The 22,515-nt window shown below is 46.0% G+C and overlaps 1 protein-coding gene across 2 annotated transcripts in view; it reads right to left on the bottom strand.

The window, feature by feature from the left end:
• Positions 1 to 12,719, bottom strand: part of KCTD3 (potassium channel tetramerization domain containing 3) — a 39,740-nt gene extending 27,021 nt beyond the window's left edge. Inside the window, exons 1-7 of one of the 2 annotated variants that reach the window (XM_079763428.1) lie at positions 12,456 to 12,719; positions 8,276 to 8,329; positions 5,600 to 5,645; positions 4,473 to 4,546; positions 1,676 to 1,734; positions 1,358 to 1,438; positions 349 to 489 (exon numbers count right to left, since the gene is read on the bottom strand). In XM_079763428.1, the coding sequence (XP_079619554.1) occupies positions 349 to 489; positions 1,358 to 1,438; positions 1,676 to 1,734; positions 4,473 to 4,546; positions 5,600 to 5,645; positions 8,276 to 8,329; positions 12,456 to 12,535 (535 nt within the window). In that variant the 5' untranslated portion in view covers positions 12,536 to 12,719. The remainder of the gene's footprint in view (positions 1 to 348; positions 490 to 1,357; positions 1,439 to 1,675; positions 1,735 to 4,472; positions 4,547 to 5,599; positions 5,646 to 8,275; positions 8,330 to 12,455) is intronic. The other variant, XM_079763427.1, reaches the window with a different exon arrangement.
• Positions 12,720 to 22,515: the final 9,796 nt, after the last annotated feature.

The following is a 22,515-nucleotide window of genomic DNA, read 5'->3' as shown; positions in this document are numbered from 1 at the left end:
GCATAGCCGTACACGCGTGTTTACGCATCATCTGTGGCTGCTCCACGCCACCCCGGCAGAGCTGCGGCTCCAACAGAGCCCAGTAGCCCACGAAGCCCGAGATATTTACTATCTGGCCCTTCACATAAAAAGTCTGTCAACCTCTGCACTACAGACTTAGAGCAAACAGGACTTAGCTACTTTTTATACAACAACTACATGCTAAATTAGTTTAAGATATAAATGATAAATCTGAGTTTAAAAGTGAGGTGAGGCAAAAAGTACATCTTTATAAGTTTTTATAAATCCTCAGTGTCAGCTAGAACTAAGAAATGCATGGTCTCTTTCTACCTGCGTCACCATGCTTACCTAGCCTGGCAGGCTCCTCGCCAGAGGCGGAGAGGACAGGCTGGGCGCCACCTCCCCGAGCCTCACCTTCCGCAGAGTTCAGTCCACTCCTAGAATCGGCCGAGGACCTGGTCGTGTTGTTTATTTTACGACTAGGAATACCTACGAAAGGAAGTAAGATCATTTATTTCTAAGTGCACCTGAAATAATTTAAAATTTCGTATTATACCAGACATAAAAACATGCAGTTCATTATAGTCAACATGTATCTTCCAATACAGCAATGTATTAAAATCTAATCACGATAAAAAAAATTAAAAAAATAAAACTTTCAACAGATGGTGTACAGAAATGGATTAAGTTTTACATATTACACTGCACTCTTCCTAGCTCCAGGGGAGTGAAGTCAATCACTAACTCAGCCTACGCCAGTGTTTCCGCGGTACAGTCACTAGGCATTAGGTCCACGCGCCACTTCAAGCTGCTCTGGAGCTGAACTGCCCGTCGTTCACCGTCTCTATTGGGCAGGAGGGCCTACTGGAATGAACCCGCTCAGAGGCCCACGGTAAGGCACAACTCTCCTACCGGAAGTGGGCCGAGGTGACGTGCAGCACACCTGCCCGTCTTGCACCCGACACACCCGTGCAGACCTCCCGGGCTCTAAAAGGAGACTGACTGCCAGTGATCTAGCATCGGGGAGGGCAGAGGAGGGGCCCGGCCCAGGCCGCCGATGGCTGTTTATGCAAATGAGGTTGTACGCAGTGGTCACGTCCATAGAGCTGAGTGGTGGCCATCAAGACGTTCTGGCTCACAAGCCTGTCGGGCCGGAACCAACACACTCTGGCACGTACCTGCCTGAATGTGTGCGGACTTAACTTCTATCACAATTAAAGTTCTCACCATTTCTAGTAGATTCATAGAACAGGAAGAATCAAAGAATAGGTCTTCTTCCTCCCCGTTTATACACTTGTGTACATACACCTGCTTCATGCGAACAGCACTTTAAAGGCCTGAGCCCAGAGCGCAGTACCTGGCGGGGGCAGGTACCCGTGGAAGAGGACACTGCCGCAGGACGAGCGCTCCAGCTCTTCACACAGCAGGAGCCTCCTCACTGAAAGTCAGAGCACACCTGTCAGAAGCACGCAGACAGAGCAGCTCTCCGCTGTCACTTTCTCCAGTTAAGAGGATAAAGGGAACAGGAGCATGTTTAAGTTAACCCGCTGGTAACATTTTCTTGCCATGAAAACCCACACTGAACGAGCCCATTCCAAACGAGGCCTAAGACACACTGTACTGGGCAGTGTTGTGCACGAAGGGTCAACCACAGTAGGAATATTGGAACACATACCTAACGGGGTGATTCCGTAAAACTCGGCTTCGTGCCTGAGGACGTTAATACTCACTCCCCTACAAAGAAACAAAGGACGTGAGTCCTGCAACAGGGCAACTCGGATTAGCATCTGAAGCAAAAGGAAAAGTTGTAGATGCTTAGTGTGAACAGACCCACAAGGCTTTACAGCTTCCTTTCTTCTAATATCCTTCACCATTTGAAAAAGTCTCAATAAAAAAACTGCACACCGACAAAAACATTCTCTTACTTTAAAACCATTCACATACAGATGAAATGGGCAACTGAGAAACCAGGGCTTTACAGGGTCAGTACCAGTAAATCATCAAGTACTGCATCATTCTTGTATAGCATTAATGGACTGTAACTTTTTATGACAATCATTTCTATACATATTTAACCTCCCCGATTATACTGTAAGCTCCCGAGGCAGGATCTATTTTGAATCTATTTTTGTGTACATTGCACAACGCCTAGCACAGCACTTGTACATAACTATTATGCAATAACTATCCATTGAATGAATAAATTCAGATAAATGGCCTCATCAGAAACAAAAAAAAACAAGCAAGCAAAATAGAAAGTAGGGGGGAAAAGGCCAGCCTGATGATGATGTTACAGTACAGTAGTATGAAAATAAAAAAAGCCAGTAATTTACAGGAAAGCAGTTGGTAATACAGATGTTTAAACCAATTCCGTCTCTCATGGGTTATCTGGTTGTGGAGTAGTCTCAAGGACACTGACCAGCAGTAAGGTTAGGCTTCTTTAATCAATAAAGTGCTATGGGTCAAACCAATTTTACTTTTATAAAGAAATAAGTACTTAGTAATACTTAGTAATATACTTCCCACTTCCACCCAATGCCAGGCCAAGCACCAAAACAAACAGACCCAACAATCTCTTTTATTCCTTCCATAAATATTTACTGAGCAGCTACTGTATGCACCGCTTTAACACTGGGAACACAGCAGGAGCCAACCAGACAGAGAGGAGTCCTTGCCTTCAAGAAGCTCATATTCTAGCGAATGTAAGCAAAATTGATAATATTATAAAGAAGCAGCGCAAGGAAACAGCTGAGATTTTAAAAGCTGTAACTATAAAATATTAATACATTCTTACTGAATGTTCACTAAGAATTCTATCTAATAAAAGAGTAATATGCAAATTGACTGTCACTCCAAGACACAAGATGGCCACCACAAAATGGTTACCACAAGATAGCCTGCAGGGGAGGGCAGTTGTGGGCAGTTAGGAGTGACCAGGCCAGCAGAGAAGGGCAGTTGGGGGTGACCAGGCTGGAAGGGGAGGGCAGTTGGGGGAAACCAGGCCAGCAAGGGAGGGTAGTTGAAGGGGGGAACCAGGCCTGCAGGGAAGGGCAGTGGGGGGGACCAGGCCTGCAGGGGAGGGCAGTTGGGGGGGACCAGGCCTGCAGGGGAGGGCAGTTGGGGGGGACCAGGCAAGCAAGGAGGGCAGTTAGGGGTGACCGGGTTGGCAGAGGAGGGCAGTTAGGGGTGACCAGGTCAGCAGGGGAGGGCAGTTGAGGGGGACCCAGGCCTGCAGGGGAGGACAGTTTGGGGGGACCAGGCCTGCAGGGTAGGACAGTTGGGGGGTGGGGGCAGGACTGCAGGGGAGGGCAGTTGCGGGGTACCAGGCCTGCAGGGGAGGGCAGCTGGGGGGCCAGGCCTGCAGGGAGGGCAGTTAGGGGTGACCAGGCCAGCAGGGGAGGGCAGTTAGGTGTGACCGGGCCAGCAGGGGAGGGCAGTTGGGAACGACCAGTCCTGCAGGGGAGGGCAGTTAGGGGCAATCGGGCCGGCCGGGGAGCAGTTAGGCGTCGATCAGGCTGGCAGGGGAGTGGTTAGTGGTTGATCAGGCTGGCAGGCAGAAGCGGTTAGGGACAATCAGGCAGAGGCAGGCAAGCGGCTGGGAGCCAGCAGTCCTGGATTGTGAGAGGGATGTCCGACCGCCCGTTTAGGCCCGATCCCACTGGGATCGGGCCTAAACGGGCGGTCGGACATCCTTCAAGGGGTCCCAGACTGGAGAGGGTGCAGGCTGGGCTGAGGGACACCCCCCCCTTGGTGCATGAATTTCGTGCACCGGGCCTCTAGTTTAGGAAATAAAACAACAGTAAATACAAATGTAATTGTAGCTCCCTGGTAAGAATCCTGACCCTGGCAAAGTTAAAATAGTTTAAATGATTATTCATTTATCCAATCTCCCTCTCCCCCACGTACTGAACCTCTGAACTTCTAACTACACAACAAATACAACTAGATCCTGGGATATATAGTGAGCAGTGCTTGCCTTTTTGGAATTTAAGTCTAATGGAAGACAGACTCCAGAGAAAGTGTAATGATTGCTATGACTACCTGTATTAGGTGGATACGGCAGAGACCAGGGAAGAAGTCAGGATGAAAAGGTTGCAAGTGTTAAAGCAAGAGAAATTAAGCAGGGGTCAGATGAGAGAGAGCCTTAAGAAATAGTATAAAATACCAAAATCCTTAACCACGAAGCCAGTAACATACAACAGACATTTCAGGAGTATGGTAACCAGTTCAGATTTGTATTTTTAGAAGACAGTGTGGAAAATAAATGGTAGGGACGCAAGAATGAAGTGGAGGGAACTGGCCAGGAGGATGCTAGCACAGGCTGGAGGCAGGATGGCGGAGGCCTCTACCTACGAGTTTAGTTCTGAGAAAACTTTCAAACGAAATAGTACTGTAAGAACGAAACTTTGCCTTCATAAAATATACCAAAAAAAATACCCATCAGTAAGAATTTAAAAGGATGCACTTCTTACCTTAAGTCTAATTCTTTTGTCCGAAGAAAATTTAAAATGGGTGCGAATGCTGTCGGATCTCTATCAATAAATATCTGCAAATGATGAACTGTTTTAATAAACATCTGAAATGATGCTCCAAGTATAACTGCAACTTCTAACTTCAATGTCTGTAGGTCTAACTTTGGGAACAAAGACCGAATTTCTGAAGTACTGCATTCCCCTGGAATACATCTGATACGGCAGTGTCTCTCCTCCTCACAGGAATATGTACCAACACTATTTTGAATCATAACAAAAGCTCTAACCATAAAACTAAACATTTTTTAAAGCTTATGTAAGTTAATTAGGGGAATGGTAACAAAACTCTTTTTCCCGTGGTCAATTATGCATATCAATGAATGAAGTTCTTCTACCTTCACAAATTTTTGCTTTTCTTCTTATTAGAACCCATGAGAAGTTGAAGAAACACAACAGATTTGTGGAGATCTTATTACTGATGTCTTTCTTATAACCTCAAATAGGCAAGCCTGCTTCTGCTGCATTATTTCACCTGCAAATATCACCAAAGCAGACAGACACCTGTGGCCACGCGGCTGCCCCCAAATGGAAAGCCCTTCTGCCCATGGGAGGAGCATTTACTGTACATGCTGTTGTCCAGTCTGACTGCTTCTTTAATGCATAAACCCACTTCTTTTGTGCTGAAACAATAGTTCTTTACTTCCCTCATTCCACAATTGCTGCACACATTCATAAGGTTATGTTCCAAAATAAAAAATTGTAGAACTTTACTATTTACAATTTACACCATTCTAATTCAGTATCAAAATATTTTATTATTTACATTACTCTATTTACTGTTAAAGTTTTAATTACTGATTAAAAGTACTCTATTGACAATGCAAACCCATATCCTACAATCTCTCTAATCATGAACATTGAATTGCTATATGTATGTAGTATTTACTATTTAGAGTTCTATACACATAGAAACACTCTACGCATCACAAAAAAATAAGAAACTTTAAGTAGATATATGTCACTTTCATTTAGTGCTCATTAAAATATTAGCTTTCTAAGAGCCACTATACAATAAGGATCAAACATAAGGATTAATCTATTTTGGATACACTGCACAGTATACTTACAGCACCAGTTTCATCTCGAAGTGTTGAAATTCTCCCACTCAGCAAGCTAGAAGTCACAACAATAGGCTAGTTAGTTTTTAAAGTCTGAGTATGAATGTCCTAATTCTTTATCAAATGTTAATGATCAATACAAATGAGCCATCTTATCTTCAAAGCAAAATAAAAACAAAAATTATTTTGTCTTTTTTTTTTTTTTTTTGCAGTTAAGGAAACTATTCAAACAAAAAACGAAAAAATTCTATTTTAAAAGTTAAGAATTTTTATTTGAGAAAGAAATATTAAGAAAATTCTTACGAGGAGAAACCAAGATGGCAGCATAGGTAAACACCTGAACTTGCTGCCTCGCACAACCACTTCAAAACTACAACTAAAAGACAAAACGGGTATCATCCAGAACCACAGGAAGGCTGGCTGAGTGGAAATTCTACAACTAGAAGGAAAGAGAAAGGCACACTGAGACTCGGAGGAGGAGCTGAGGTGCAAAAGTGAAGTGCAGAGGTACAGAGGTGTGCGGAGAGGGCTGGCAACTGAGTATGCTGTTGTCTTTTTCAATTAGGAGGGAGATACAAGCTCCTGACTGCTCTGAACTCCAGTTCCAGGCGAGACTCTGGGGACCCAGACTCATACGGGGAGAAACTGGACTGTCTGGCATTGGGCGGAACTTGTGGGCAGCTTTCTCTCAGAGGTGCTTATAATGATCATTGTTCCTGCACAGTGCCGTGGGACACAGAGACACAGGACCTCTTCCAGGCAGGTGTGAAGGTCAGCCATTGCTGTTTGCTCCACCCTGGTGATTCCCTGAGACCCTTCCCCACCCAATTTGTGCACAGAGGCTTTTGCATATGAATGGCCTGGCCCTTTGCAATCTGAAACCGAACGTACTGCAGCTGGGTCAAAGAGCCCCAGAGCCTCCAAAAGAAGACCCAAGGCTCGACAGCAGCTTGCATTGCTTCACAGCTGGGCCTCATCTGGGCACCTCCAAACCCCAAATAAAGAGAAGGAATCTGCAGATCTCTCCGTAGCTCCTGCTGGGTGGCCTCTCTCTTTGGGGATCCAAGAGCCAATGTACGCAGTGGTCAGAGAGAGACCATCCAGACTACAACTCTTTAGATCCATAAAGGACACACTGAGGGAGCAGACTCAGTGAGCACCAAAGCCCCAATGAAGCAAGTCTTGCCTCATAAGGGTGTCTCCAGCACAGAAGTTCTCCCATCATAGACACAACTGATCCTCACAGCCAATTGGCCTGGAGGTCAATTCCTCCCAGTGACACCAACAACAATCAAGGTTTAACTACAACAAGACTGTGCACACAGCCCACAAAGGGGTGCACCAAGAGTGTCCACATCACGTAATTAGGCTGAGCCACTGGGCCCTATAGGACACCTAGCATACAAAGCCACTCTATCAACACAGGGAAGCAGCCAAAATGTGGAGACAAAGAAACCAGTCACAAATCAAAGAAATGGAGGAAAGCAAATTACTGGATATAGAGTTCAAAAGCACAGTTATAAGGTTACTCAAGAATCTTCTAGAAACCGCCGATAAATTTAGTGAGATCCTCGAGGATATGAAAAAGGACCAACTCGAAATTAAGCATACACTGACTGAAATAAAGAATAATATACAGAGATCCAACAGGAGACTAGAGGATCCCAAGAATCAAGTCAAAGATTTGAAATACGAAGAAGCAAAAAACACCCAACCAGAAAAGCAAAAAGAATCCAAAAATATGAAGACAGTGTAAGGAGCCTCTGGGACAACTTCAAGTGTACCAACATCCGAATTATAGGGATGCCAGAAGAAGAGAGAGAGCAAGATACTGAAAACCTATTTGAAGAAATAATGACTGAAAACTTCCCCCACCTGGTGAAAGAAATAGACTTAAAAGTCCAGGAAGCGCACAGAACCCCAAACAAAAGGAATCCAAAGAGGACCACACCAAGACACATCATAATTAAAATGCCAAGGGCAAAAGACAAAGAGAGAATAACAGAAACTATGCAGGCCAGAAGGGAGTGGCAAGAAATATTCAAAGTGATGAATAGCAAGAACCTACAACCAAGATTACTCTACCCAGCAAAGCTATCATTCAGAATTGAAGATCAGATAAAGAGCTGCACAGATAAGAAAAAGCTAAAGGAGTTCATCACAGCCAAACCAGTATTATACGAAATGCTGAAGGGTATTCTTTAAGAAGAGGAAGAAGAAAAAGGTAAAGACAAAAACTATGAACAACAAAGTGACAACAAATACATATCAACAAGTGAATCTAAAAATCAAGTGAATAAAAAGTCTGATGAACAGAATAAAGTGGTGAATATAATAAGATCAGGGGCATAAAAAGGGAATGGACTGACAATTCTCGGGGGAAAGGGGTGTGGGGGGTGCGGGAAGAGACTGGACAAAAATCGTACACCTATGGATGAGGACAGTGGGGGGCGGGGGTAAGGGCAGAGGGTGGGGTGGGAACCAGGTGGAGGGGAGCTATGGAGGGAAAAAAGAGGAACAACGTAATAATCCAAACAATAAAGATTTATTAGTAAAAATAAATAAAAAAATAAAAAATTTAAAAATAATAAGAGAGTAATCTCTACTTTCAAAAACAAAAGAAAAATTCTATTTTGATAAATACTAAGTATATTAAGAACAGTAATGAAGAATTATATAAAATACCTGGAAAAAAAGGAATCTGGAATCCACATAAGAGTCTGTTTTGAGGTACTAAATCTGCAATTGAAAGTTATCTGGTATTACAAATGAGCACACAATTTGAAATTCAATATTAGTTAACTTGCTCTAATATGCTGGCCAATGGTTTACACGTTGTTGCAAAGCTATAGCCAAAACAATTACACTCATCACTCTTAATATTTTAAAATTTCTTTCAATTCAGAGTTAAGATCATTCAAAAAGCTCTTCATAAAAATCTAATAACTGACATAATGCTTCCCTAAACAAGACTTCCCAGCATGCCCAACTGCTGAAGAATCAACAGTCTATCTTCAACATAGCACTCAAAATTATCTTCAGCTCTCTCCAACACAAACATGTTCCCTTCTAATAGAGAGTACTTAATACCATTAAAATTCATGCCCACTACCATTTCAGTGTTGTTTTTTTAAATTTATCCCAGCTCGGGGGTAATGGTAAGATATGTACACATATAATACCTCAATAAAAAATTAAAAAAATAAATAAATAAATTTATCCCAGCTCGATAGCCCTTGTCATGTCCGATAACCCAAGTCCCATCCATCATTTTTTCTTTCTTTTTTTCTAATAAAAACATTTTGTTTGGCTTTATTAGCTCATGGTACATCCATCTTTCTTAATACCCTTAAGGTTTTACCTTCTCTTTAATGGATTTTCCAAATAGTCTATTCTACATTATCATTTTGAGCTCACAGTAACTCCATTGTAAATTATGCATTTAACACTTTCTTTATTTGCAGTCTTAGGCTATTTGCAATTGTCATATTCATTCATTTAACAAAATCACTCAGTAAATATATCATTGTTTTGAGGTTAACTGACTTTTGACCAAGCGTGTTTGTTACCACCGAGAGAGGGGACTTTACCCCAGCACAGGTGTAACAGCCTGGAAGATCAGGAACTGATGTCAAGTCTCATAACCAAGAACGAATCTAGGGCTCATCCAGCCCAGCCCCTATTACCTGAGTATTTTCATTTTAAAACTCATCACAATGAACGACATATGCACTTTTTCACTCTCTGCCCACATCATCCCGTGTCCTCACAGAGGAGCCCCCGGGACCTCCACTGTCATTCTACAGCACCTGCCAGCCTTACAAACTTTTACAGCCGCTCTGCTCCTGTGCCCACTCCTCAGATTTAAGAAAGGAACCAATCGGTTTAGTCAAGAAAACAGGGCAAATTTTCCCACATTTTCTTAGCAGAGTCTTAGGAAACAATGAGAAGCATACTCCAGCTAGTCACAGGAAACTGACTTGGTCAAATAAATAAAAGCAAATCCAGTCAACAGTAAACTGAAGGGTCCACGGGTCCTCAGCACGAACAAGTCACTGTTTTGGAGGCCATCAAATTAATTCCACATAAGGGTCCGTGACCTTTCGCATTCACTGCTGCTTACTCAACAAAATGCCTGCCAACTAACTCAAATTCTGTGTTACTTAGAAAATTACACGGGTCTGCTTAAAGTCATATTACCAATTTCACTTAAAATCAGCAGTCTGGGGTGGGTTTAGTAAGCCGGAATTTCTGGACAAAGAGATGGGACCCTCACCCCCACCAAATGTTTTGGGTTTTTTTTCCCCCAAACAAGAGTTAGGAGGGAGAGAAACCCACATAGCTCTAAAGCTGGTTCCAAATATGACTGCATGAAAACTACGACACTTAAATTACACAACAAGCTCACTTCTCTGCAACACATGTGGAAGTGCTTTCCAAGCAGGGGGTCGCGTGCAATCCGGTCCCAAGGAAAGTATTACTAAAGATATTAGCATGTCCACATTTATATGAGTGCCACTTGCCTCCCACTAAATTAGCTTGGACACAACCTAAAAATGATTTCATCTGCAACGTTACTATTGGCAATGCCAATAACCCTTCATTTCCCGTTTATTACTTCAAATTCCTTTGGCGATCCTGTGAGGTGCGCACTGGTATAGTCACTTTACATTTTAGGGATCCAAGCACTAAAAGGTAATCTGCCCAGGGGTGCTGAGCGAGTTAAGAGGTAAGGCCCGGGAACTGGAACCCCTCTGTCACTCCAAAGCTCTCTGACCATCCATCCGCCCAGTGGCCATCCCAGCCCGCCCCCAGGAGGCCTCCAGTCCTACTCATTCTAATGGAATTAATCACAAATTGAGTCATACTGGGTTTCTTTCAGTTTATTAGTTTTTTTGTGTTGTTTTTTTTTTTAAATAATGATAACCATGCTAAATGAAATCTCATCTTCTCTTTCCAAATCACCCCCAAAGTTAAATTAATCATTTAAAAACCAGTCATTTCTATCATTTCATTGAGTATGTTTATTTTGGATCTCACGGCTCTTGAAATTAACAAGTAAATCAGGCCTTCCCTGTGGCGCGTGCTTCTGAGTTCTACTCCAGCGCTCACCTCCAGCGCCAATTCTGTCCCAGGCCTCAGCCTCCACTTTGGTACAATCACAGCGGGTGACCATCTCAGCGGGGTTTTCTTTTACCGTGCATGGCTTAAGTGAGTGTGCTAATCTGTTTCGCACAAGATACTGGTGACTTCCAGATCCCTCCTCGCTCTAAAAGGCTGCACGAGCCTATGACTCCAAGTCACTCAGGAACACAGTCCCGCCACCTGCTGCTGGGTGTGCTGTGTTGGTAGCAGCCTTGCAGGCTTCCTGTTCTTCCAGGGCTGTTCCCAAACCTGCACAACGTTCACCGATTTCAGCCAAGTATCCATTTCTTACACTAGGGGGCAAACCTTTTCCTTAGGACTGGGATCTACATAGCCTGACAATAATGTTATAATTTCTTAACTACTAAACAGTTATTTTTTGGAGGGGGGGGAGGGGAGAGCAGGGAACGAATGAAGAACTACCGTTTCTTGTGCTAAATTCTCTAGCGCACTTAGAAAAAAACAATCGAATATTAAGCTTTAAAACACTGTACATTTTGATCACTATGGCTTACAGTTTACATTTTGCATTTTAAAAAATATTATTTAAAAGTCTTAGATATTCCAGCACAGCAAAATACAACCACATTCCCAAACACGCCACCAGCCCTAAACCTCCACTCCACTCCTGGCGCCTTCAACAGAGTTGGCAAATGCCCATTTCTGAGGACTGAGTCATAAGCCATGATCAATTCACACCAAAAAACGGGATGTTTTTCCCCAACCAGCTCAGTAAAAGGCAGAGGAGGGGAGCGGCTGGCCAGAGAGAGGGCAGCTGTGCGTCTGTTTTCCATGAGGGCGCCCCACACCCCACACCCCACACCCCACACCGGGTGCCAACAGGCACCGGCTCCCCACGCCAACTCTGCAAAGTGAGGTTTCTGGACACACCGCCCTACAAGCCACCCAACCCCGCAGAGCCAGCACCGAGAAAAAGGACAACAACGTCCTGCAGATCCGCATGGCCCGCACCCAGGCCCGCGCCCAACAGCCTGTCACCTGGCGGGACAAGGAGCACACGGCCCGGGAGGCCCTCTCCCAGGCGGGGACCGGACCGAGGGAGGGAGGCTGGCGCACCTGCAGCGGCCAAGCCACAGGCCCGGCTCCAGAGCAGGGCTGAGGCCGGGTGCCTTAGACAGGGCAGGGGGGCAGGGGGACAAGAGGGGCAGACTGCGTGAGGGGAGGCGGAGGGGAGGGGGGCAGGAGAGGCAAAGGGGAACAGGAGGGGCAGAAGGGGGCAGGAGGGGCAGAAGGGGGGCGGGGGGCAAGAGGGGCAGAAGGGGGTGAGTGGGGAGCGGAGGGGAGGGGAGCAGGAGAGGTGGGGACAGAGGGGCAGAAGGGGGACAGGAGGGGCAGGAGGGAGGGCAGCAGGGAGCAGGAGGGGCGAGGGGTAGAGGAAGGATAGGGACAGAGGGGGGCAGGCGGGGTAGAAGGGGGACAGGAGGGGCAGAAGGGGGCCGGAGGGGCAGAAGGGGGCCGGAGGGGCAGAAGGGGGCCGGAGGGGGGCGTTCCGGGGTGGCAGCAGCTCTGCCAGGCCGGTCCTGGGTCGGGAACTCCGAGCGGCCCCACAGCCCGTCCAGTGCCCGGTGTCACCGGGTCCAGACCCGCCCGGCGCTCCCGCCAGGAGGCCCCGCGCCCCACACTCGCCGGCGCCCGGGGCTCCCCGCCCCCGAGGAAGCCTCCCCGCCGGGCCCGCTCACCCCCCGGGGCCCCCACCCACCTGGTGCCGCCGACGTTGAGCTGCACGATCTCCCCGCCGCCGGCCGCCGCGGGGACGCCGCCGCAGGGCCCGCCCGCCATCTCGGGCCGCTCCCTCCCCGCGCGGGGCCGCGGCGGCGGCTGCAGGGCCCCGGCCTCGCCCACCTTCCCTCGGCGCCGGCGGCCCGGCCTCCACGCCTCGCGGCCACTAGGCCGCCGGGCCGGCCGGGGCCTCGTCGGGGCGCTGGGCTGCCGCCGCCACGGACGCGGACGCCGCCGCCGCGGGAGGAGGGGCGCCGCTGGGGACAAAATTCCTCCGCGCGCAGCACCGCCGCCGCCGCCGCCACGAGGGTGGGAAGAAAACGCCGGGGCGGAGCTTGGCGGGCCGCGGGCCGCGCGGGCTAAGTCCTCCTCCCGGGCGGACTCCAGGCTGCCCGCCCTCCCCGGGCCTCCGCCCCCGCCCCTTCCCCGCCGCGGGGAGCTCTGCAGCGCCGGGAGCCGGGCCCCAGGGCGGGCAGGGCTGGGCCGCGGGCCTGCGCACCTGCTCTGGGGGTGAAGGAAAACTCGCCGACGCGCACTTAGGAGGAGAGGCGAGAAACGTCCGGCTGCACAGTCTGCGCCGGAAAGCGAACGGCGCCCCTGCGCTGGGAACGTGGGGCTTTTCACCCTGGGCAGCCTCACCTGGGCTCACGTCACCTGACCCCCTTCGGTCTGGTTCCCGAACAAGATTCCCGGTCCCCACCGCACGGAAGCCAGGTCTAGGGCGCCGGCGTGGCTTTGGGGAAAGAGGAGCTCTACGTGCCATGGGGAGCGAGGCAAGGCCCCGGGGCCGCCTCCTGGTGCGTGATCTGGGGCGGGTTTTAAGGGGCAGCATTTAAGGGCCCACAAGTGTGAGTCCTAATGAGTGTACCGTCAGGGTTTAAACTGGCTGGAAGGGGGGTGGGGCTTGTTAGAAAGGATGGGACCAGGTGCGGTGCTTACAGCCTTGTCCCTACTCTCCCAGGCAGGGTTTTTATGTTAAGCAGGGAATTAGAAAGACAGAACCAAACCCCAAGCCCCTAGGCATGGTGGACAGAGAGCATAATGCATATAACCTGGTTTTTAAAAATGCACTGAGGCCCGTTGGAAGGCCCAGAATGCCTTGCATCTCGGCAGACGCCCTGGCAGCACTTGGAAAGAACGTGCATGTCGTTGGGTGGAATGTTGAGATGGGCCAGCTATGCTGGCTGACGGTGTGGTTCAAATCTTCTCTATCTTGAGGGGTTTTTCCATCTACTTGTTCAGCAGTTGCCGTAAGCGGGGTATTAAACATCTGTCTGTAATCATGGATTTGTCGTCGTCTTGCAGTTGTTTTCTCTTCTAAAAACTGGCGTTTTAAGCTCAGCTCTCCGTGGCACACATGTGTTGGATGGTGACGCTGTCTTAATGACTGTGGCTCCTTCATCACCATGAGATGACCTTCGCCCTCAGCTTGGAGGCTCATCACTGGACTCTCCGACTCAGTCTTCAGGTGGCCTTGCCCTTCTCTGTGTATCAAATCGTCCTTTCCTCATAAGGACACCAGGCCCTGGATAGTAGGGTCCACCCTACGTCCATGATGATCTCGTATCAAGATCCAGAACTTAACTACACCTGCCAAACGTCTATTTCCAAATAAGGCCGCGTTCACAGGTTGCAGGGACGAGGGCTTGGACAGATCTTTGGGGACTGCCATTCAACCCACTATAGGTCCCTATAAAAACGTTCGCACACATATTCATAGCAGCTTTCTTTGTAATGGTGGAGAAGCAGACACAACCCAAGTGTTCACCATCAGGTGAATGAATAAACAAATGTGTTCCTTACAGTGGAACCCTTCTCAGCCATAAAAAGGAATGAATTACGTCTATACACAAGAATCTGGATGAGTATTAAAGTAATTATACTAAGTATAAGCAACCAGACAAACAACCAACCACAAAAAAAGCATATAGTGTGGCCCAGCCGGCCTGGCTCAGTGGTTGAGCATCGAACTACGAACCAGGAGGTCACAGTTCGATTCCTGGTCAGGCACCTGCCCCGGTTTCGGCTCGATCCCCAGTGAGGGGTGTGCTAAGGCAACCAATCAATGATTCTCTCTCATCATTGATGTTTCTATCTCTCCCTCTCCCTTCCGCTCTGAAATCAATAAAAATGTATTTTTAAAAAACGTATATAGCGTGCAATTCTCTTTATATAAAATTCTAGCAAATGTAGCCCAGGCCTTAGTCACAGAAAGCAGATAGGTGGGTGGTTTTCTGTAGGTGAGAGATGGCAGAGTGTGGAAGGGAGTTACGATGGGGCAGCAGGAAACTTTTCAGGTGAGGGATATGTTATCTTGACTGTGGCGATGGTTTTCAGGTTGATATGTATGCCCAGACTTACCAAGTTGCACACTTGAAGCAAGAGCGGTGCCTTGTGTTTTAATTATGCCTTAATAAACTCGAAAGCAATGCATCCTGCAATGCCGTAGTCACCTGTGGCGGGTCCTGAGCATAACACAGCTTTCTCCCTCGCCTCACTTACATCCTGCCTTTCTCTCTCCTCCTCTGTGCCTGGGAAACTGATCGCTAGGGACTGCAGCACCTGGGCGTCCTGTCCCCTGTCTTCCAATTGGTGTCAGCCGGGGGGAGGCACCAGCAAGAGAGTGGGGACAGGGAGACGGGGCATTTATTGACCCTGTTTCTCCATTGCTCCCCAAGTGCCTGTGTTCTTCAGTGGCCACCCCATGTGTCCCCTCTTCCAGCGTCTAGTGCTGATCAGCTCCTGCAGACCCTCTTCCCCTAATGAAGGGATAACTGCTTTCTGGAGTTCCCAGCCCTCCTGCAGTTTACCATCCCTTGCTAGACCCCTGAAGTCTTCCCTCACTTCTCCAACAATGCTTCACTGGACTTCCTTCTGCTAATCTCTCTCCTTCCTCACCCCCATGCCTCCTAAAGTAAAGCAAGCAACTCTCAGCAGAGAGACTCATCATAATGATACTGTAACCTGCTAAGATGCCCCAGGTGCACAAGGGAGATCCACTTTGCATTATTAAGCAGAGCTTTATCAATTCTCCCTTCTTTCTCTTCTTATTTCTAGACCAGTCACTGGTAAAATATGGCCCCCAGGCCAAATCTGGCCCACCGCCTTTGTAAAGTTTTATGGGAACATAAACTTGTATTGGGACAGCCACACGCAGGTGTTAGGGCTGCTTTTCGCATGACAGTGACAGAGGTGAGCGGTCAGGATGGAGACCTGCTGAGCCTAAAATATCTGCTTACCTGGACTGTTTTAGAACGTTTGTCAGCTAGGCCATGGCCAGTGCCTACCGATGCTGAATATTGCAGACCCATTATGATAAGTTTCTGAAGAACAGAGCTATTATGGCCTTTAGACAAAAATAACTGGCAGAAGCTTTGAAATTAAAAGTACTTAACACCTTCAATCACATTCTTAGGCAGGACTTTCTCTCCACGTTGTCACTGATAGGCCCCCCCAGAGCAAGGACCATGGGCCAGGTACGGAGGCTCACCAGGGCAGAAAGCTCCGCGTGCCTAGCAAGGGCAAAACGGGAACCTCGCCCCAGGGCAACCTATCCTCCCCTGGCATATCGCTGGCCAAGCAGTTTGGACCCCTGACCTTTTCCTCCCTAAGGATAACATCCGGGCCTCAGCTGTATTTCCGCTCCAGACCCAGAAAAGCAGCAAAAACAACAAGTGGGGGGCGCTGGGGCTGCCTTGGGACCAGCTGCATTGACTGATGACCCCTGCCCTGAAGCCGGCCAATCAGTGGAGACCACGACCCTGAACGAGCACGCCTGGAAAGCTGATGAGTAATCTACTGAGACACTAAGAGTTCCACCTGCACGAAAGAGAGAACTACACTCAGGACAAGGAGCGTGTTTTAATTATGCCTGCCTCCCTCCAAGGAGCACGCCCACGCCATCCCTTTCTCCTTCCCTTCCCCAACACGCACCTATCATATCCCCTAACCTCTAAGGGACCCCAGGAGACTTACAACCAGGGGAGCAGTGGGCAGCGGCAGCTCATCCCAGGTTTACCCCTGAACCTGACCCCAAGGCCCCCTTTCTTCTCGGTAGCCCTTCCCTTTGGATAGCCCCATCTCCCATCCCCTCGTCCTTAAATAAACTCAATGTTCTTTCATCACCATCTGAGATGGCTATTTAGCTACCGCGCACCACTGACTTAACCTTTCCTCCACCACAGGCAGAAGGGAAGTAACAAGCAACGTCTTTCTCTCACCTGGTCCAGGGGCAGCTCCCAGGGCGGGGCTATCTGTCTTCCTACTGGCCTTCGATGTGGTGCCACCTTAAATGAGAAAGGAGGAACAGGGGCTAGTTATTGAAATAGGGTAGACTGGGGCATCGCACAAAGTTTGAAACCTTCAGTACCACCAGATACAAACATGTGGTTCCTATTTATACAGAACTGAGTACCAACAGTGCTGTAAAGTACAGGAAAAACAAAAACTTAAGACTACTTTGGCTGACAGCAATACCATTTCTGTTTTGGAAGGGTTTCTCTGAGGATGATATTGATTAATTTATGCGGTAGAGTACTTTGAAATACCTTCTATTATTAATGAGTAAAAGCCTCTCATGACCATTAGTCAATATGTATTGGATTTTCATTAAAGGCTAATACATTCTTATATAAAAGTGCTTTGAAAACAATAAAGCCAAGTCCCCTCCTATCACCACAGGGTTGGGAAAGAAAAGGGAAGGATTCAGCATCATCCCTCAAGTGTTCAAATTGTAACATTCTGCCCCATGATCCAGTAGGTCCCTGCAAAAGAACAAAACATACAAACATTCCCCTATAATTGATATTCTTCCCTGTTTATCGTTTAAGAGGACCTTGGTTCTCTCACACTCTTAGAAGATATATTAACAAATTTAATTATTTCGGGGGTGCCACATTTTCCTAATATGTTTGCCTAGACATCTGAGAGTCTTAGTGTAGTAGTCGTCTTACTAAAAAGAAGGCAGAGTAACTTGGGGAACATCATTTCACTAAGATTTTAAACCAAAATTGGTTTCTGCAATGAGGACCACTTAAAAAAAAAAAAAGTACCACCTTTATTATACTTAATTTAGTAGAAAGTCTGTGGACCAAGAAATCTGTACAATTGTATTATACATGGAATCTTGAGAAAGTACTTCCTAACTCTATGATTTAAATAAGAAATAATATCATGGTAGTTTGAAACTGTGATCTTTTTTTGTAATATTTCTTCAAGTCCCAGACTGGGCTCACATGATGAACAGAAAAAGTGAGTAAAACAAGTAAGATTTTTGTCAATATTTCAACCAAAGTATTAGACTACTTAAATGAGTAAGTCTCTCAGTGTTAAGTAAAATTTGAACATCAACAGTTTCACAGAATCTGAAAGGATGGTTTAGGAAAAATCTCATCCTATTTTATAGCCATTTTTGAGAATCATTAGGTATACAGAAGAGTGTTACTTCAATCCTTTCTCCACCGGTAAATCCTCATGATTATTTTTTGGTTGACCAAACTGCACAGGCTGAATATCACTTTATAACAACTTACCAGAATGTGAGAGTAAAGCTCCCTTTTTGAGATTTCTGAAAACCACTAAAAAGTCATTTTTCAGGTAATACATAAAAAAAAAAATTCACAAAATTTTATGCTTGTTAGACAGTGGTAGACTTTTATCTGAGTAATATTTTTTCATCATTCTTAGGAGGGTAAAGTGTTGAGAACATCGCAATCATTTTCATTGAATTGTTATAAAAGACTTCAGCAGTAGTCACCCAGTTAAATCTTTAAATTGACACAAACTGAATCACATAAAAAGTTTAATCTAAAAAAAAAAAGAAGGCAGAAAAAAAGGGGGAAGAGGAAACAAACAAAAAAAATAAAACAACCAATAAAAAACTGTGCCACGCCAGCACAGCCAAGGGTGAAGCTGAGGAGGGGCGGTGAAGGATTAAAGAAAAGACAGACAAGAGAATACAGCTGGGGCTTGGTGGATCTCCAGTGCCTGGACAAGGACACAAAAGACCCAGCCTGCAAGCCAAAGCGTTATTTTATAGCCTGATTTAAACAAGGGTAGATTAACATGAATACAAATGTTCTTGTTTTGGCAACACTTGCTGCACCTCCCACAGCCCATTAGCTACTTAGGAAGGAATGAGGGTGGGCTACAAGGTCAGGCTTAATTATGATAGGAGAGCTCTGCCCTCCAGGCTGGGACTTGTTTGTGGCCCTGCCCCTGGTCAGCTGGAGGCTTGACCCTAGAGGCGCTCCCTACAAAAATCAATTGGCAAGAAAATAACTAGCAAAATAGCAGGGTACTAAATAACCATATCAATAATTACATTAACTACAAATGGTCTAAATATCTCAATTAAAAGGCAGAGATTGACAGATTGTATTAGAAAAAAATCAAGAGCTAAGAATATGCTATCTATAAGAAACCCACTTAAATAAAAATATATAGATAAGATTAAAATAAAAGGTGGAAAAAGACATTCCATGTGTGCCAGTTATTAATTTGTAGCATCTCAGCTCCACATGTATACTTCATTGGCTCATTTATGAAAATACTATAGGCCCGGTGCATGAAATTCTTGCACGGGTAGGGTCCCTAGGCCTGGCCAGTGATCAGGGCCGAATGGGGCCTTCCTTTGTTCCAAGCCACCCCCTGGTGGTCAGCGCACATCAGAGCGAGCATCAAACTTCCGGTCAAACTCCCAAAGGGACAATTTGCATATTAAGCTTATAGATATCTGAGTCCTTAATTTATTTTTTTTCTTTGTCAACTGACATAAAGCTGTTTTATTTTATCAACAGAGGGCCCTGGAGAGACACTGCAGGGTGAAGGGGCAGGTTCCTGGCTGGGCTGGAGAGCCAGCCTTCTATGAGAGACAGCTGGGAGCCCAGCTTTCCGGAAAAGCCTAGGCTGCCTGGGGTTGGTGCGTGCGGGCCAGTGCAGCCCTCCATGTACGGGGAACAGGCCAGGACTCGCTTCAGGAGTGGTGAGTTTATTTATGTGTTCTAGTTCCTGCAAGATGTACTGTTTGTTTTCCAACATTTATAGGATCATGTTTAAATAGGAAGAACCCAAGCCCCAAACATCTGTCTCTCTCCAAGTGGCCCACGCAGCCTCCGAGAAGCTATAGTTTGTCAGCTTCCGTATCAACGGGTCATGGGAAATAGTTCCTGTGCTACTCTGCAGTTTTAAGCTCACACTTCTCACACAATTCAAGCAACTTGGGCCAAATTTATCAAAATGAGTTATTGGCAAGGCAATGCATGCTCTTTTTGTCTGAACTAGAGCGGCTTTTGTTAATTGCCTTAAAACCTGCAAACTTGCGGGAAACATTTACAATAAATTGATTCTTCCAGACATTGCCTCAGTAATAATAAATAAGTCGTTCTGGTGATTAATAAGTGCTCCTTCTCTTGATTTTGTTCCCTTGTAATTAAAAAAAAAAAAAAGACCTGAAGACAATCGAGAGAAATCCAAAAAACTACATCAACCAAAATATCACAGGAAGAACACAAACCAGGGTTGAGGCATCACAATGGTTAGCACTGTGATCTCCAAAATTAAAACTCTTTCTGTTGCAAATGACAGAATTGAGATAAAAAAAATAAATGTTAGGGCTTGTACCCCTGGGAATGAATTTAGTTTCAGGTTTGGTGGGCTCAGAGATATGTGAAGGAACCCAAAATATGTCACCCCAAAAGATGCCTCTTTGACATACAAATTGTTTTGAGCTGAAGGCAATTAAGCTGCAAACTCAGAAAAAGCCCCCCTTTTCTGCAAAAAGGCAGAAAATAAATTCTCCTTTTTCTGGAGGCACTCCGACCAGCCCAGAGACCCTTCCAGAAGAATCTACAAACAAACCTTACTCCATTCGTTGTTAGGCCACCCTTGGGAGCCCAAAACCTCTGTGCTTTGTCCCGTTGTTTCTCTAAAACGTACACGTTGTTCTGTGTTGAAGATGCTGCCTAAGCTGAAATCTAAGCTGCTATTTTGAGGTACTTTTTGTTTAACAGCTCTCCCAAGTGATGTGCACTGAACAGGTTAGTCAACTGCCTGCTTTGCTCTTGTTACAATCTGTCCTTTTGTTAAAGAGTGCCAGCTGAAAACCTAAGAGGGTGGAGGTAGAGATGTGCCTCCCCTACCCATGAAACAGGATATCCACATCTTTCTCCCCCTTCATCTCCCCATGTTTGTCTTTCCTTGGAATCTTCCTCATGTTCTCTCTCCAGCTGGTGAAGAGCTGGCCTCAGACAGCCCTGGACCACATCATCTCCTGTAACTGTGGACCCAGAGATTCCCTCCCTCTCCTGTATTCCACATGTGAACTTTCAGGGCTGGGCTCTGAGGTCTACGTAGGTGGTATACTGCCCTGTAGGATGCAGGCCAAGGCGGCGTTAGTATCTGATCATCTCAAGCAGGGATGGGGAATGTCTGGCCCTTGGGCCATATGAAGCCCATGAAATCGTTTGGCCTGGCCCTGCCAAGGCACTGGGGGTGAGTTAATGAAATGTGTGACCAAATACAGCAGCCTAATGTTTAAGTTGATAATTTTGTATGACCCTTGAATGATGTGATAAATATCCAAAGAAAAAGGTTCCCCATCCCTGATCTAAAGTATGCCAGGCATTGTCCCCGGAATGGTTGTGTGTGTGTGTGTGTGTGTGTGTGTGTGTGTCTGTGTGTGTGATGTGAACAAGAGAAATGAAGCCCCCACCTTCCTGAGGTTTACTGCTGGTGGTGACAGGAAATAAACTGACTGTCGAGTCAACCAATCTCCAATAACAACAACCATCATTTTATATCACAAATAAAAAGCAGGGTACAAGGGTGGAAGATAATGTGGGGTTGCAATGGTGGTGTCAGTGGCTGATTTTAGAGAGTGGGGGGTCAAGAAAGAGGTCTGTAAAAAGTAACATCTGTCCAGCTGGTGTAGTTCAGTGGTTGATTCCTGGTTGATTCCCGGTCAGAGCATGTGCCCTCGATTGTGCTCAATTCCCCGAGGGGGGCGTGCAGGAGGCAGCCAATCAATGATCCTCTCTCATCATTGATGTTTCTCTCTTTTCCTCTCTGAAATTAATTAAAAAAAAACATATTTTTTAAAAAGATGTAACATCTGAGTAGCAGCAGAGCAAGGTTCCATGCAGGGTGTTGTGAGGTTCTTTTCACTGTAGAAGAAAATCCCACGGGGGACTTTCGCCTCCTGGGCTCTCAGGAATACACTTCCCAAGGACCTCCCAGGCGTAGGGTTGGGTGGATAAAGAGTGTCTTCTGTAAGTACTATTTCCTCTTCCTGGACATGTATGGAGCACCCAGACTTCTCTGGGTTGAATATACTGTACATGGTTTCCAAGGTCCCTTTCAGTTCTAAATTGGGTGACTCTGAATTCATTCTGCAGGTAATTCATTTTCATATTTTCCTTTAACATTCAATAATGTCAGAATGAATGATGCAAGCAGGACAAAATTGAATTGCAGGCTCACCATTCACATTAGCCAAATTATAGAGGGACATTATAAATAACCTTACTTAGAAAAGATAAAAGTTTTCTTCTTCAATGCCTCCTGTGTCAATACGTGTAAATCCCATTAAATATTTTTTCAAATGCCTAGTGACATAGTGTCATTGTTTATTTTCTAGCTTCAGAGCAATCTGTGATTAAATTAGCATCTTTCTGATCAGTAACAGCCTTTAAGTATAGTTGACGTAACCTTGACAGGCAGTAGAAAAAATATTTAAAAAAACACACACATCATAATACATTTTCTATTTAGTGACTATTTTTACTAGTACTATTTTATTTAATGAGACTAAAAGAAATACCTAGAGAAATGTTACCTATGAGAAGCTGTTCCTGTAATTCATCAGTTATGCTTACAAAGTAGAGATAATAATCTCTAAATACTTACTGTGGTGTTAGCTAATGATGACAATAGTAACTAGCTAACCCTTATCAAATGGTTACTGTAAATCAGACACTTTTCTAGGTGCTTTATGTATTTATTTATTTGAATTCTTTTAAACAACCCTATGAAGTGCTATTATT

Source organism: Cnephaeus nilssonii (assembly GCF_951640355.1).
Source record: "Cnephaeus nilssonii genome assembly, chromosome: 23".
NCBI classification, from domain to species: Eukaryota; Metazoa; Chordata; class Mammalia; order Chiroptera; family Vespertilionidae; genus Cnephaeus; species Cnephaeus nilssonii.
Note: the sequence above shows the minus strand (reverse complement) of the source record. Positions and strands in the feature narration are given on the sequence as shown.